General features: G+C 39.3%; 1 protein-coding gene across 1 annotated transcript in view; it reads left to right on the forward strand.

Moving 5' to 3' along the window:
• Positions 1–18317, forward strand: part of LOC6046294 — a 31154-nt gene that overhangs the window by 6228 nt on the left and 6609 nt on the right. Inside the window, 3 exon segments of the mRNA XM_038250233.1 lie at positions 16563–16761; positions 16827–17187; positions 17253–17346. Coding sequence (XP_038106161.1) covers positions 16563–16761; positions 16827–17187; positions 17253–17346 — 654 coding nt within the window.

Here is an 18317-nt window from a genome sequence, read left to right on the forward strand (position 1 = left end):
AATTTGAGTGGTCACCCTGGGTTTGGAGTGAACATTGTTATGTGCCCTTTGGTGTTTTTGAATTTTTCAATAGAAAATTGTTTGCTATCAATCTGATTCTTGGAGGGCATGTAGGGAGTGTACTAATGAATGGAATAGTGGAATAATCCCAAATGTTTACGTTTTGGTTTTGTGTCCTAATGAAATGTTTGGCTCGATTTTTTCAACTATCAAAACTTAACTGTGTCGACTTGGCATAACATTCTTCACCTTTTCGATTGCGAACAATCGTCCAACCTGTAGAGGCCGCTACCTTCGCTACGCCGTTTTGCCTTCCTCACCTTACTGAGGAAAGGCTATAAAATCACTCGAAAAATGAACTTCTTAATTTGACCTCGTAGACCCACCTTCACGTATACCTATCGACTCAGAATCAAATTCTGAGCAAATGTCTGTGTGTGTGTGTGTGTGTAGGGATGTGGGTCTGTGCACCAAAAAATATGCACTCGATTATCTCAGCACTGGCTTAACCGATTTGGACCGTTTTGGTCTCATTCGATTCGTCTTGGGGTCCCATAAGTCCCTATTGAAAATTATGAAGTTTAGTAAAGTACTTCAAAAGTTATGCTAAAAACGATTTTGGCGCATGTCCGGAAGATTGTAAAAAGGGTGGTTTTTGTAAGAAACCCTGTCATGTTATACATTTTCAGAAAGGTATTAAAAAGACCTTTCCAATGAGCCTAAAACATTAAGGATCTGACAATCCTATCAAAAGTTATTAGCACTTAAGTGATATTTATACACTTTTTGGAGGCCGGATCTCAGATATTTCAATGACAATGATGTCCGGGTCCATCATGCGACCCATCGTTAGTTAGATAATCGAAAGACCTTTCAAATGAGCCTAAAACATCAAGGATCTGAAAATCCTATCAAAAGTTATTGACACTTAAGTGTTATTTATACACTTTTTGGAGGCCGGATCTCAGATATTTCAATAAAAATGATGTCCGGGTCCATCATGCGACCCATCGTTAGTTAGATAATCGAAAGACCTTTCAAATGAGCCTAAAACATCAAGGATCTGACAATCCTATCAAAAGTTATTGGCACTTAAGTGTTATTTATACACTTTTTGGAGGCCGGATCTCAGATATTTCAGTAAAAATGATGTCCGGGTCTATCATGCGACCCATCGTTAGTTAGATAATCGAAAGACCTTTCAAATGATCCTAAAACATCAAGGATCTGACAATCCTATCAAAAGTTATTAGCACTTAAGTGTTATTTATACACTTTTTGGAGGCCGGATCTCAGATATTTCAATGAAAATGATGTCCGGATCCATCATGCGACCCATCGTTAGTTAGATAATCGAAAGACCTTTCAAATGAGCCTAAAACATCAAGGATCTGACAAACCTATCAAAAGTTATTGACACTTAAGTGTTATTTATACACCTTTTGGAGGCCAGATCTCAGATATTTCAATGAAAATGATGTCCGGATCCATCATGCGACCCATCGTTAGTTAGATAATCGAAAGACCTTTCAAATGAGCCTAAAACATCAAGGATCTGACAAACCTATCAAAAGTTATTGACACTTAAGTGTTATTTATACACTTTTTGGAGGCCGGATCTCAGATATTTCAGTAAAAATGATGTCCGGGTCCATCATGCGACCCATCGTTAGTTAGATAATCGAAAGACCTTTCAAATGAGCCTAAAACATCAAGGATCTGACAACCCTATTAAAAGTTATTGGCACTTAAGTGTTATTTATACACTTTTTAGAGGTTTGATTTCAGATATTGTGATAAAAATATTGTCTGAATCTTCCATGCGAACTATCGTTGGATAGGTTTTTTTTATCAGACCTTGCCGATGAGCCAGAAATATTGATGGTCTGCGAACCATATCAAAAGAAATGAGTAATAAAGTTGATTTGTTAAACATGTTAAGGGGGAATGTTGCTATTTTTACTGAATGTATTGACTTTATGAATATGAGGAAGGCACCAACCACCTAAAGGTGGATTAAGTAACGTTTTATATTAAGGCATTCAATCGGAAATTCCAGCAGCGTGTGTTTCTGCACCGATAAAAGCTCAAACTTAAGCTACACGGAAAGGGGACCTGATGGTTGTGGTGGTGGTGATTCCGGGTATTATGGTGGCGTTTCGTCTCGTTCCACGACACGGTGCTGCCAAAGATGGACCAGTTCTGTACACTACCGAGGGACGTCTAAGAATGTAGTCACAGATTGACAGATATATATTTTTTTTTTCATAAAACCATGTTTTATTCAAAAAAAAAAAAAAATATGAACCCCGATGAAACTACTTCAAAATGTATTAGCCAGCAAATTGTCATGAACTTGTCTACGCTTCTGATACCAAGTCTTGCATGAATCAAACCTCCTGAACCACCCAAGAAAGGAGCACCCAAATATGTCAAGAAGAAACATCGAAGAGTTCGATCGCTTCGCGTTACACACACAGTTAATTATAGGCACGACACGACGAAGCACTTGAAACTCCTCCAGCCGAGCACTCTTGACGGTCGGAAGCTTTAATGGAGTGTCACGTAGAGATAGACGACTGTTCCATACTACGTGTGTTTATGTCTGTGACCTGGTCTCAAAAATTCAAAAAACAGACAGTCGTGACGAATCGAGCAAAAAATGTGTCAATTTCATAGATATGTATTTTTTGGGGAATTTTTTAGGTTTGATTTAATTCATACACATTTTAAAATTCTTGTGCAAAATTCTTAGCTGATACTTTATTACAAAATTAAAAAGGTTAAATCTTCCCAAAATTCTCTAAATCAACTTTCCAGCAAATCTCGTTTCCACTCATTGAGCTTTACTGGTTCCAGAATGAAAAAGCACTGAATCGCGCTCTGACGGATAAGAGCACAGTTTCCACTAGTTTTTTTTGCCCCTCTAACAGTTTTCTCGTTTCCTTTTGCACACTTTAACTTGTCCGTGATGGGTGATTGTGGGTGGTGGTTTCTCTCAGCTTCCCACAGCGCCATCGTGACAATACACAAATCCCACAAGAAGCCCCATTTCGTCCCTCTTTCAAGGTCGATCCACGGCATTAGCCCTGGGATCTGGCATGTTGTTTGATTAAAATTGGGAAAAACGTAGAAATATGTTGACGAAAGTTCTCACATCGATTAAAAACAGTCACATTTGTAAAAAAAAACAGTGTATAAAGCGCGAAGTAGTTGGCGGATCCTTAAGGCAAAATCATCGTGCATTTAATGAGTTCCTTGGCAGGAACAATAAAAGCCATACATCATTGCTTCTTCTTATTCTTCCTCCTCTTCCCAAGTTAGCCGCACGCGTACGACATTGTAGGTTGGTCCCACTTGTGACGAAAAGACCATCATGGGTAGACGGATTTAAATGCCATGCATCAGGGCGCGATGGATGGCAGTGATCCGGAAGATGGATGTGAAAGCTCGTAATAATAATGCCGAATGGTGGGAGTGAGCTGGGTAGTGGCGGGAGCTTTTTGTTCTCGGCACTGTTTCAAAACGCATACACTTATGTGACGAACAGAATAAAGGATTTGCCTTTCTCATCATCAGGCCAGGATTGTGTAAAAGTTACAGAAATAAATTATTAGGTGGGGATAGGCTCTCGCGCTGCTTCCAGCGACCCACCATTTCGAGCCAAACATTTCATTAGGGCACAAAACCAAAATCGCGATTCGAGAAAATCGCTTGCAAAAGTGCACAACTTGTTTCAATTCCTATTTAAAAAGCTTGGCTGATGGTATTTTTACTTATGATACGATAAAACACATCATTTTCCTCAGCTCTGCTTGAATGCTTTTTAATTTATGTTGATTTTCGCAATAAAACTCATTATTTAAAAAATCTCGTTATTAGGCCCTTTTAGCTTTCAACTGCTGTGCATAATGGGCCCTTTCTAAATGCAATTTCGAAGAGAATTGAAAGGGCACTAAAGTGCTGTCATCCGATTGTTGTGTTGAATGATGTTTATGGGACCTTTTGTTCAGTTAGAAATAATGAGGAATTCAGCGAACATTATGTTAATTGGTGAAGTTTTGTGATCGAATGGTGAGAATAAGGCATGTGAAACATAAAAATTCTTCAAATGTGTACTGAACAGCATCCGCGGGACCGTATTAAATATTGTGTTTCGGCGAAGTTTTTTTCTGCAGAAATCTTTGGTGAGACGTAAACCAAACGTTGTTTTGAAGTGAATTAGTGTTAAGAATGATGAAAAGTTCACTTTTAACGTAGAAAGTTCCTCAACTACGAAAAACTAACGAAAAGAAAAGGGCACAATTGAACTTTTTCTGGTTCGGAGTGAACATTCTTATGGGCCCTTTTGAGTTTTTGATTTTTCAATAGGAAATTGTTTGTTATCAATCTGATTCTTGGAGGGCATGTAGGTGTCCTAATGAATGGAATAGTGGAATAATCCCGAATGTTTACGTTTTGGTTTTGTGCCCTAATGAAATGTTTGGCTCGATTTCAGAATGACAGAGCTCCTTGCAGTCAATTCCGAGGTCGCTGAGGATCAAGGCTTGAAATGGAGCTATCACTGAATGGGACTGCTCGATAGTCGATAGAACTTTCTGTTAGCGATCATTTCCCAAAACGATATTTGATCGCTGACACACAATGCCCAGAGGCGACGCGTGGCCAAAATGTTTACCTGTTCAAACAATCTTTTCAGTAATTTTCAAGTTTTTTAGCTCAATCATATTTAAAAAATATTTTTTAAACATAATAAAGAGAAATTAGATGATAATATTGCTAAATTATTGTGAGAATTGTTAATCACATGATTTTTATTGAAATAGTAACTCTTCCAAATTACAGCAATTATCATTCTTTAAGAAGTGTGAAATTGAAATACTTTTTACATTGTAGTTTTCTATAATTAGCTTGTTTTGTAAATAAAAAAGCTAAATCGAAACATGAGGCGTAATCCAACCACAGGATTTTCCCTCGAGTTTTATTTAGAATGACTTCTCTTATGTTCCATTGGATTAGATTAAAGCAAAAATAATTCATTAATCTCAATCCTCACTAAGCAAACGTTCCGGATATTGACCATTCTAATCCTGAAATCACGTGCTCTAGTTTCCTGACCAAAACAATTAGGCCATACAAATTGTATTTTACGTTTCTCTTCAAAATTTCCCTAAAAAACTAGAGGAAAAAAAATAATATCGATGAGAATTATTTTTTTCATTTGACAAAAGCTCGTGCAATCGATTGAACGTTTAACGTTTATTTTTGCATTGATTTTCAAAATGGGCTATTTAAGCATATAACAAATTTTGAATTGATAGCCACAAATAAAAAATAATTGCCATAGTTAAGTATAAAAAATCTGTGATTTTTGTTATTTTACTGCATCTCATATCTCAATATAAATCTACAAAAAATAAAATAAAAAACATCACTTAATAAAATTTTCCCAAAAAATTTAAACGATCAAAACTCAAGAATTCAAACCAAGTAGACATTATTACGACAGCTTATTTAAGCTTTATTTTGATTTTTGTTTTTGGACAAACAACATGTAAAGATTTTGTTCTATTTTCTTCCAAATTATTTTGCATATCTGTCGATGAACTTGCTGCTCACTTTTAACTGAGCTATTTATAACTTTGTTTCAGATAAAACCGCTTTTTGGAAGCAACAAGCCGTTTTACTATTTTTAACAATTAAAAAAAATACAAAAATATTTGAGCGAACACGCCAAATCGTCTTGGAATCATGGAACAGCCAAGCGCATTTGTATCCATGTCGGCTCCCCTCCCACTAACATTTACACACAAGATCCTCTGTAATTATTAAGTCAAATGTAATTACAAAAGCCGACTCGGTCCTGACCAGGTCCCAGTACCGAAAAGGACCTACTAAAAATAATTTTATGAAAAAAAAATGTATCCATAGTGCTCTCAATGAAAATCTAACGAGCACCGAAAATTCTCTCAAGCAGTCGCCAACCTGTTCGTATTTCTCCATGCACGAGTTCCCATACAACGCATCCAAAAATACACAGAAAGACCCCCCTATTTGTACACGCTGGACGGTATGAATGTGGTAGTTCAGGGTGTGCATAAACATTCGTTCCTGAAGGGATGTGTGTTGAGTAAATAAAAATCGTGTGCTCCTTCAAAATCTAGTGAATTTTGGTGCAAAAGTTCCACTTTATCGCTACTCGGAGGGTTATATCAATTAACGAAGCTCAGTGAAATGTGATGTTGCTGCTCTCTCGGCTGAACTAGTGTTTGCCTCTATTTAATTTCACTTTTTGTGCTGATGTTTACACTTCGTAAATCATTAAGTTGAACTCAGCCAGCACGCCACAAGCTATACTCCTTCAGAAGTCTCTCTGAGTTCCAGTGCTCTGCTATAATGAGTAACCGCTCAACTCGCTCTAACTCAGTGCCGTCACTGGCATCACTGTTCGAACTCGAGAATGGGAATCAAAACAAACGATCCCGCAAAGAACTTAACAAGGATTCTGTGCCAACAATGTCGCTGGAAGACCTTTGGACCAAAATTGAGTCAAAATGGACTCGTTCAAGCAGGATTTCGACAAACGCATCGATGGACTGGAAACGCAACTTTCGCAGCTGAAGACGGAGTGCACTGCAAGGATTGATGATCTTTCGGAAGCTGTTGTAGAAGTGCGCGCCGACTTGAATCTCGCTTCAAACTGGATTGGACGGGTCGAGAAGTACCAGGACCTCATCATTACCGGCGTACCCTACTCACCGACGGAAAATCTCAAGACTGTCTTCCGTGATATCGCAGCTAAGCTCGCATACGATCCACTCGATGTCCCAATGGTAGATCTCAAACGTTTGGCCAAGCCCCCCATCGCTGCCGGATCCGCGCCGCCGATTTTGTGCCAGTTCGCCATTCGCAACGAGAAACGCCTTCTACAGCAAGTACCTCAGCCTAAGGAACCTCAACCTCGAGCACATCGGCTTCAACAACAAGAACCGCATTTTCATCAATGAGAATCTAACCCCCAAGATCGCGAAATCCGTACTGCTGCTATCAAGCTGAAGAAAGAAGGTCGAATCCAGCAAGTGTTCAGCAGAGATGGAGTTGTCCACGTCAAGTCTAGAGGAGGTCCTGCTGAAGCTTGCTACACCGTTGAACATCTGAGATCCTGCAGCAAATAATCCCTTTCAACAAGCTACTCTTTTCCTTCCATTCTTCCCTTGTATCCAATCCCCAAAATTCCCCCATGTTTTCTTCCGTCCTAAAAGCAAAAAAAAAAAAAGAGAAATGCAAAAAAAAAAGAAATGCAAAAAAAAGAAATGCAAAAAAAAATCCAAAAAAAACAAAAAAAAAATTAACAAAATAAAAAAACACAAAAAAAATACAAAAAATAACTATTAAAAAGTCCGTAGGTGACACAAGCCAAGTGTCGCTGAGATAGAGGACTCAGCCGTAGGAGAAACCCGACTCCTTGTGGGTCGGTCGCCTGACCTACAATGCGTCCTGCGGTCACTCCGTAGGGGTGCGCAGGACGTGGTAGGTTAAGTGGTTACTCCGTAGGGGCGAGCTGAACCCCCGAGCCAGTGGAGGCCACTGACGGCTGTTCCAAAACAAACCCTTTTCCCTTTACGCTTTTCTTTTTCCTTCCTCAAGTTTCTCCTATGAATCCGTTTCCCAGTTATCCTTGACTCCATTTTCCTCTCCTAAAAGTAAAAAATAAAAAATAAAAAAAAACAAAAAAATAAAAAATAAAAAAAAAGAAAAAAACAAAAAAAAAATTTAAAAAAAAAAACGCCAAAAAAATACAAAAAAAAATAACTATTAAAAGTCCGTAGGTGACACAAGCCAAGTGTCGCTGAGATAGAGGACTCAGCCGTAGGAGAAACCCGACTCCTTGTGGGTCGGTCGCCTCTACAATGCGTCCTGCGGTCACTCCGTAGGGGTGCGCAGGACGTGGTAGGTTAGTGGTTACTCCGTAGGGGCGAGCTGAACCCGAGCCAGTGGAGGCCACTGACGGCTGTTCCAAAACAAACCCTTTTCCTTTACGCTTTTCTTTTTCCTTCCCCAAGTTTCTCCTATGAATCCGTTTCCCAGTTATCCTTGACTCCTTTTTCCTCTCCTAAAAGTAAAAAAAAAAAAAAAAAAAAAACAAAAAAAAAAAAAAAAAAAAAAAAAAAAAAAAAAAAAAATTAAAAAAAAAAAAAAAAAAACGCCAAAAAAATACAAAAAAATAACCATTAAAAGTCCGTAGGTGACACAAGCCAAGTGTCGCTGAGATAGAGGACTCAGCCGTAGGAGAAACCCGACTCCTTGTGGGTCGGTCGCCTGACCAAATGCGTCCTGCGGTCACTCCGTAGGGTGCGCAGGACGTGGTAGGTTAAGTGGTTACTCCGTAGGGGCGAGCTGAACCCCGAGCCAGTGGAGGCCACTGACGGCTGTTCCAAAACAAACCCTTTTCCCTTTACGCTTTTCTTTTTCCTTCCCAAGTTTCTCCTATGAATCCGTTTCCCAGTTATCCTTGATTCCCCTTCCTGAAAGTTAAGTTCCGGTGGACCCTGAGACGAGTATATCCCCGTGCAATCTGGATTGTCGGATCCTGGACCATTTGCGATGTTGGCCTGTTGCTGTTGTTGCTGCTGTGTTGGTGCTGAGATGTCGGTTGTTGCTGCCCTCCTGACGTGGCGATGTGATGTTTCGTTTGCTGGTTCCTTCCTGCGGGCGGCTATCGTTGATTCAGTGCTGATCAAAGTTCTTTACTGTGATCCTAACCTCTGAGTGAGTTATTGCCAGCACCATTCACTAGTTTTTTGGAGGAGTTCTTTGATATGTTTCTATGCTTTTTCAATTTAAAAATTATAGTTTTAGTTTTAGAATTAAGTTTATTTTCTCAAATGTTGAATCTGATTCTGTTGTTGTGTACAGGTTAGGTTTGCGCCGTCCTTCGATTTACCTTTATAATGGCTAGTTCAACAACTGGAAATGCCTCAGCTAACCAATATATAACAAGAGCTGTTGTAAATGCAATCTTTGATAATACTAAACTAAACATTTGTCAAATCAACGTACAAAGCTTGTGTGCAAGAAATTTAGTTAAACTTGAAGAATTAAGACGAGTTTTCAAGGATAGTAAAGCGGATGTTGTTTGTTTTACTGAAACATGGCTTGATACCTCTATTACTGATTCTTTAATCGCAATTGATGGTTACAACTTGATACGAAATGATCGTAATAGACACGGAGGTGGCATTTGCGTTTATTACAGAGAGGCCTTCAATGCAGAGTTGTCGAAAAATCAAAATCCGTACGTGATACTAGTTCTACCGAATTTTTGTTACTTGAAATTGAATGTCTTAATGATAAATTGTTAATGGGAGTCTATTACAATCCCCCAACTGTTGATTGCTCTGAAATTCTTTCTGCGCAAATTTCAAAATACTCAATGAAATATAAAGCTTGCTTCCTAATAGGAGATTTTAACACCGATCCAAATAGATCTGGCGCGAAATCAAAGCGCTTCAATGATGTTTTAAGTGGACTAGCTTTTCATTTTGCTAATAGGGAACCAACATATTTCTATCAAACAGGATGCTCTCTTCTTGATCTACTATTAACTGATTCCCCAAATCAAATTTCTAAATTCAACCAAGTCTCCATGCCAGGCATTTCTCATCATGATCTAATCCTAGCTTCACTTGAATTTTCTTTTACCATACCTGAAAATCGTTCTTATTATCATGACTATAATAATATTAATTATGCTGAATTAAATGAAGCCTTCAGCAGAATAAATTGGGCAAACTATTTGAATTGTGCTGAGCCAGATATACTTTTAGAATTTTTCAATGTAAATATGCTAAATCTATTTACGCAATTTGTTCCTTTAAAGGAGTTCAAAGTACGCAAAAATCCATGGTTCAATGCAGTCATTGAAAAGGCCATGATTGATAGAGATCTATCCTATAGGAACTGGAAACGTAGCAAATCCATTGAAGACAAAAATCATTTCAAAATTTTAAGAAATAGAGTAAACTCTTTAATCGAAAAAGCTAAATCTGATCATAGCAATCGTATTCTCAACACAAATGTTCCAAGTAAAAAACTATGGAGTAATATTAAAAACTTAGGAATAGCAAGTAAAACTAAATCTCCAGTTGTCTGCAACAGCTCAGTTGAAAATATTAACCAATATTTCTCTTCAAACTTTTCGCCTTCTCAAGGTGATTTTAACTCTAATTTAGCCGCTGTGGATGGTTTTCATTTCCGCGCTGTTGAAGACTATGAAATAGTGAATGCAATCTCTTCAATTACTTCTAATGCTACTGGATTAGACAACATTCCAATACGATTTATTAATCTTATGCTTCCACTCATCCTACCAATAGTCAAACATCTATTTAACACAATTATTACAACTTGTATTTTTCCTCGGACTGGAAAAAGATTAAAGTAATTCAATTAAGAAAAATCATCGTCCTGTGATGTTACTAATTTAAGGCCTATCAGTTTGTTAAGCTCACTTTCTAAAGCATTTGAAAAGATAATTAAATATCAGCTTACTGAACATGTTAATAGGTATGATCTTCTTCATCCATTGCAGTCTGGATTTAGAAAAGGTCATAGTACAGAAACTGCTTTGATTAAGGTACATAATGATGTAGCACGTTGTATTGATAGACGAGGCGTTGCTGTTCTTCTTCTTATTGACTTCTCTAAAGCGTTTCATCGAGTATCCCACACTAAGCTCTTAAACAAATTGGCCACATCATTTGGACTTTCCCGACCTGCCGTGTTGCTAATCGAATCTTATCTAAGAGATCGATCTCAATCTGTTTTTCTTAATGGGTTTCATTCTTCTTTTGTTGATATTCTCTCCGGTGTTCCGCAAGGTTCAGTACTCGGACCTTTACTTTTCTCGTTGTTTATAAATGATTTACCTCCAGTTTTAAAATTTTGTTCTGTGCACCTCTTTGCTGATGATGTGCAAATTTATCTTTGTTCTGATGCAAATATTAACATTGCTGATATGCAAAGAAAAATAAATAGCGATTTACTAAAAGTACAGAGCTGGTCAGAAAAGAACTTGTTAGCAATAAATCCCGCAAAAACTAAAGCCTTATTAATAAGTCGTCTCAAAACACCCCCAAATCCTCCAGAGCTTTTCCTCAAAAACGAACTGCTCGAATTTGTCGATCATGCTTGTAATCTTGGCGTCATCTTTAGAAATAACCTAGATTGGGACAAGCAAATTAATTCTCAAATTGGAAAAATTTATGGCTCTCTGAAACAATTGAGTTTAACTACAAGATTTCTTAATTCACATACTAAACTTAAACTGTTTAAATCTCTGTTATACCCACACTTCATTTTGGTGATTTTATATATCCTAACGCAACTGTTGAGTCCCTAAATAAACTCAAAGTGGCTCTAAATTCCTGTGTCAGATATGTTTACAATTTATCTCGATATCACCGAGTATCACATTTACAGAAAAATTTAATTGGCTGCAGTTTCTCTGACTTTTACAAGTACAGATCATGTCTCACACTCTTTAGAGTAATGCACACAGGTGAACCTAATTATCTTAGTTCCAATATAATTCCTCTAAGATCATCCAGATCTAAACAATTCCTAATACCTCAACATTATTCTACTTATTATAGTCAATCATTATTCGTTAGAGGCATTTCAACCTGGAATCTATTACCTTTAAATATCAAAACAAGTATGTCTATACCTTATTTCAAGCGCAAACTCCTGGCCGAACTCAACAACCCGAATCAGTGATACATTTGAGAAAATGTGTAGTAAATTTGAGAAAATTAGCATTAATTTATTTAAGTTAAGTGAAATTGAATAACTCCATCACTAAGTGAATTCCCGCCACAATGTAATGAATTAAAAGGCACGTGCCTTATATTACATGAATAAATAAACAAATAATAATAATAATAATAATAAAAGCTTTTGGACAGCCGACATAAAAGCGCGCGAGCCGAGACGCGAGCAGGGAGAGAGCAAAATCTGAAGTTTTCTCTTTTTTGGAACTCGTGCATAGAGATCTCCACGGTTTCTCTTACGCACACCACGATTCTGTGTTTGTATTTGTATTTGAAGTATTGTTTTGGTTTTGAACGATTGTGATTGACTGAATTCCAAGCAGCTGATTTTGTTTACACTTTTTTTACGCAGACATAGGCAAATCGAGTAGATCAATCTTCTGTAAAAACCAGCTGTTTACCACAAAGGACACAGCTGATTTTGACAGACGAATCATTCTACACGATTTGCCTATGTCTGCGTGTAAATTTTGTTACAAACTAACACACTCTCGCGCGTGGATATCTCTATGGAGAAATCCAAACAGGTTGGCGACTGCTTGGGAGAATTTTCATTGACGCTCTATGATATGAATAGAGATATCTACGCGCGAGAGTGTGTTAGTTTGTAACAAAATTTACACGCAGACATAGGCAAATCGAGTAGAATGATTCGTCTGTCAAAATCAGCTGTGTCCTTTGTTATACCACGAGCACGTGGTAAACAGCTGGTTTTTACAGACGATTGATCTACTCGATTTGCCTATGTGCGTAAAAAAGTGTAAACAAAATCAGCTGCTTGGAATTCAGCCAATCACAATCGTTCAAAACCAAAACAATACTTCAAATGCAAATACTAACACAGAATGATGATGTGCGTGAGAGAAACCGTGGAGATCTCTATGCGCTTGGTTGTTTCATGGTTCCAAGAAGAGTTGGCGTGTTAGTTCAATTATTTTAATGAACATTTTTTTAATTCTTTCTTCAGAAAGAAATCAAAATGATCACCAGATCCTGTCCTATGAACAGGTTGAACAGGTGGACATGACGCCTCTGTTCCAGACATAGGCTCTTTGGTCCAGACACCGTCAAAACGGCATTTTAAAGTTTCATACGCCCATTTCATATGTTAGGCCAGATTTTTGAAACTTCTCAATATTTTTCTTTGAAAGGCCAACTTATCACCTTTCATTTGTGTATAACACAATTGAAATCGGTTAAAATGGCGAGGAGTTATGAATTTTCGGAAAAAGCGTTTTTTGCGAAATTCGACGAAAATTGCCATTTTTTAGACCACCCTAACACGGCGTGGGTCACCCTAATGGCCAAACAATGCTGTGCCATGCTGTTTTTGTGGGGAATTGCTGTATATTAGTATTGCGTGTGTGTTTTCAATTCTTTAAAATTCCAAATTTTGCTGTTGTTATTTTAGTTCTTCATTTTGCTCAAACTTAAATATTCGGCTGCCGATCCCGATGATGCTATGAGACGCGGGTTCGATTCCCGCCTTATCCACTGAGCTTCTATCGGATGGTGAAGTAAAACGTCGGTCCCGGTTTCTCCTGTCTCGTCAGAGGCGCTGGAGCAGAAATCCCACGTTAGAGGAAGGCCATGCCCCGGGGGGCGTAGTGCCAATAGTTTCGTTTTTTTTTAAGTTTCATGTTTGATTCCTATAGAATTGCAAGTTTTTTTAGCCCATTGGTTCTAGCTAATGGTTAGTAAATACTAACTAACTTTTTTTTTGTAATTTTGATTTATGTTCGACAAAATTCATCGAACTGAGACATTATTATCAGTTCGTCCTACCTTTCTACTGATTTTTTACCGACATTTTGTCTTATCGACCTTTTGTCTATGAACAATTATGATCAATCTTAGTTTATGGTATGCCACCCCTAAGTATATAGCCAAGTACTAAAAGCCTTTAATTTGTTACTTTTTTCAATCTGAGATAATGCACAGTTTAAAACAACCCATCAGTTGTGCTTCGACGATGAACCCGTCGAGATGGAAACTGCAAACTGCTCTCCTAGCGCTGGTCCTGTACACGGCCGAATCAATACCCGTAGAAGACTACGTAGTGTCCGTGGTTGAAGAGATGGCAAAAGTGATCGCTCAGTTCCACACTGTGTGTTTTCGACCCCTCGGAAAGGCATCCCTTTGATGGTCCCGTGGGGAAGATTTTAACAGATCAACGACTGAATGATGTGACTAAAGTCGTCATTACCAAGCCATTTTTGGTGGATGAAAATTTTGACTTGTGCACCGAACCGACGATGGTCGTCGTGCGTGCGGTGTTATTTAAGGGAAAAAATCTAAATTTTCTGCAAAGATTCAAACCGAGCACTAGGGTGATGCTTTTGTTTGTAGAAATGGATGAATTCTTAGTGTACGGACGAGTACTGATAGCTTTGCTGTATTACAATGCGGTTTTCTTGAACTTGAAAACTCATGAAGTTGTAGTCTTTGGCATTGTGGAGAGAAAAATGTTGGACTATCCTGCCAATTCGAAAGATTTGTTCAAGGGTTCGTTCAGGGACAATATGCGTGGAAAATTGATCAAATACATGGCCAGGCAACCGATTGCAAGAGGGGAAGCATTGATCAGTTGGATGAATAGTACTGCGTCGGTCATGAACACTACAGCAGTTGAGATGCATCACAACTGCCCTTTGGAACAAGCAGAGTTCATGCATAAATGCTACCGAACTTATTTCACATACAACAAGATTAGCATCGAGCTTTCCGGACTTATGCTTTTTCGCCCAGTCGGTAGGGATAACTTCGTTTGTCTTTTCTCAAATTTACAAGATAATGTTGTTTTGTTGATACCGAGATCACCACTTAGCATTGTAAAACTGCTGATATTACCGTTGAAGTGGCAAGTATGGATCACGTTGTTAGTCCTTTTGACCACATTGGAAGTGATTCATCTGAAATTGCCAACCATTTTTCAGAACGACCCGATTATCTTGGTCATTTGTGGATTTGAAAAAGTCAACCTGCATAGAGCTTCACGTCGGGAAAAAATCACGCTGTTCCCGATGATAGTTTTGATGTTCTTTATTGTCAGTGCCTACGAAACTAAACTTTTAGCATTCATGGTCAACAGACCAGCGTCCAAGGAACTCAGAACGTTTCAAGATTTGCAAGAGTCTGGCGTGAAAATCAAATCGAACCTTCTGCTGAATCCAGCTTACACTAATATTCACGGAGTGGGAAGTTTGGTAATCAACAGCACGGAAACCATCTTCAACATGGACATGATCCATGGCCACATGGTCAGCCGAGAATTGGCCAAACTTGTCCTTCCGAAGTATTACGATTCACTCCATCGACTACACCGCTATCATATCATGCAACAAAGCTTGGGAGTATTTCCCATAGTATTCATAATGGAATTTCGAAGCCCACTGCGGAACGCTTTCGAGTACACGCTGAACGTGCACATCGAAAGTGGAATTTGGAATCACTTATGGGCGACAAGCACAAAGCACGCGATTAGCAGAAAAATTGAAAAGACTTCTAGGTTCTACTCCGAAAACAGCAGTCCTCTAATGTTGACCGATCTTTTACCCGCCTGGATGGTCCTGGGATTTGGATTTGCTGCAGGATTCTCTATTTTCGCAGTAGAAAAGACGTTCGGATTTATAAGGCGATAAAAATAAGCCAGTGGTATTCAACATCAAAACTACCCTCTGAAATACCCGTGCCGCGTGACTCACGCTATCCACACATACACTCATGATCATGATCATGATCCGTACCAATCCGCTGTGCGGTTTCTGCGGTGGCATGTGCCGGTTGTCCCCTCTCGCACCGGCCGCGGACGATCACCTTCAAAAAAAAACTTGCCTTCTCTTCTCTACGCTGTCTGGCTGTAAACACACGCAACGATCCTCACAGTTCTCAGACTCAGCTTATACACCTGAGTAACATTTCTGCAACGGTGTACGCGTGTACGATCGCGTAGAATGGGGAGTAAAATGACAACAACAAAAAAACTGGTGTTTCTTGTATAGCTAACTGAATGAAATCCTTGACGCGAAGAACGACTTGGCCTGATGATCATGATCAGAGCTGAAAATGTCAGGGGTCCTGACGCGAAAATCGGCGACGCATACACGATTTTTTCAGATCCATTCACTGAACCGCAAAACCGTGACATAAACAAACCCGACTCAGTCGTGAGTGCCCTAGCTCACTGAGCAGCTGCAATGCGAGACAGTAGTCGACCAACGCTCATTCGACGTTGCACGCACACACATAAAGAAACAAGTTTTTACACAAAAAGTTGGTATTTATGCATGGAAATGTAATTTTAAATATAAGTTATGGTTGTTTTAAGTGTTTTGCAGAGTCTAGAACCATTCGATTGTTTAAAAATGGTCAAAATAGTGTTTAGAGAGGATTTTACGAGTCAGTCATACGACACGAATTGAGTGAGTGTAGCTCATTTTTTCACGTCTCTCATTCTCCAGCAGCCGACCGGCATGAGTCAGGCGGCAGTGGTTGAACAGACACAGTAGGCTTACAGTCACATGATAGCAGAGAACTGACATTTTGGTTTGCTTCATGTGTACGCTGGGTTGGAAGCATTTTGCAGGCCTGATCATGATGACACGGTAGCTTAGAGCTCTTTTACGGCGGGGGGTAATTTGGGCTACTTTAGGCTCTCGTTTGCGAAAAGCTGTTCAACACCGGGACTAATTAGATCTACCTTCCTCTCGTTTTCTTCCTTCCAAAACCCAGCACCAACGTGGTGATGAACTACACCGAGATCGAGGGCAAGGTGCGCGAGGCCACCAACGACGAAGCGTGGGGCCCGACCGGTCCGCTGATGCAGGCTGCCCACGCCACCTTCACGTACGAGCACTTTCCCGAGGTCATGTCGATGCTGTGGAAGCGGATGCTGCAGGACAACAAAACCAACTGGCGGAGGACGTACAAGGTGGGTGTCAAATTCTTTCAATCATTCTCCTTCAGAAATACATCCTCCAAATTTCCCCTCGCTAGAGTCTCCTGCTGCTGAACTACCTGGTGCGCAACGGGTCGGAACGGGTGGTGACCTCGTCCCGGGAGCACATCTACGACCTGCGCTCGCTCGAGAACTACACCTTCGTGGACGAGAACGGCAAGGACCAGGGCATCAACGTGCGGCACAAGGTGCGCGAGCTGATCGACTTCATCCAGGACGACGACAAGCTGCGGGAGGAGCGCAAGAAGGCCAAAAAGAACAAGGACAAGTACATCGGCATGAGCTCGGAAGCGATGGGCGGCGGAATGCGGTACGGTGGATCCGGCGGAGGGGGTGGCGGCGAGTACGGAGGGTACCGGGACAGTGGGTACGACGGCAGGAGGAGCGAGGATCGGGGATGTGAGTTGATCATGGTGATGGAGATCTTTTCATGTTATGGAATAAAAATTGTAATACTTTTGTAGATAACGAGGGGAGAGATCGCTACGAGTATGACTACCAGTACGACGGAGAACGGGAAGATTCAGATACGGAGTCAAATGGGCCTTCGTCCAACCGGTAAGTAGCCAGAAACACAGAGCCAGAATGGCGTTGGATAACGTAATGTATTTAAACAAAAATCGGGTCATCTTCTGGGCACTGGAAAGTGCATTGTTTTATTGTTAAACTTGAGTCCAACTATTGAAAGTTCAACATAACAAAGTTTTATGCGTTAGAAATCTGTCTGAGCGAATGGTGACTGAGTGACTCGCATACGACTCTCTCCACGCCATGGCTGCATTCAAATAATTGCTGTCACCACGCTGCACTACACAAACAAACAAAAAAGAGAGAGTGAGAGAGAGAGAGAGTGCATGTGAGTGCCGAGCTCGTTTCCGTTTCTTTCAACTTGGTGTGCGTTCACTGATGGTAGCGACGATCATGACAGGCGCTTTGTGTCAGCATTCAAATATGTATCGTTGCCAATGATAATTGCTGACTGATACCATTTTCAATTGTCACTCAGTTACTAGCCGTTCTTTGTCAGAAATTTAGATACCTTGAGTTTTTTCTATAGGTCAGGGGTGCTCAAAGTTTTTGGATGCCGGGCCAAATTTGAAACTCAAATTAGCTTGCGGGCCAAATGTACAATATAGTTTATTTAAAAAAAATCGTTATTTTAATTTAAATGACTAAAAATTACATCAATAAGTTGAAGATTATTAAAAAAATTGTTAAGCTTTGAAAATTTTTGCTATTTGAAAATAAGACAAAACAAAAAAATACAGTTTTAATCAGTTTTATTGTTCAAATAGTTCTGGTTAAAAAAATGGGAATAAGTTGAATGTGCTTGTGTATTTATGGAAATTGCAAGTATTCTATTGAAAATAGTGACATAAAATCTGATAAAAATGTGTTTATCTTTAAAATAAGTATAACAAATGAAAAATCGTTGCAAAATTACTGTCCAACTATTAGTCCTCTGTAAGTATTTATAAAAGTTTTCGTGTGCGCAAAATAAAAGCAAAAAATATGTAAAAATTGAAATT

This window comes from Culex quinquefasciatus, chromosome 1, assembly GCF_015732765.1.
Source record: "Culex quinquefasciatus strain JHB chromosome 1, VPISU_Cqui_1.0_pri_paternal, whole genome shotgun sequence".
In the NCBI taxonomy this organism is placed as follows: Eukaryota; Metazoa; Arthropoda; class Insecta; order Diptera; family Culicidae; genus Culex; species Culex quinquefasciatus.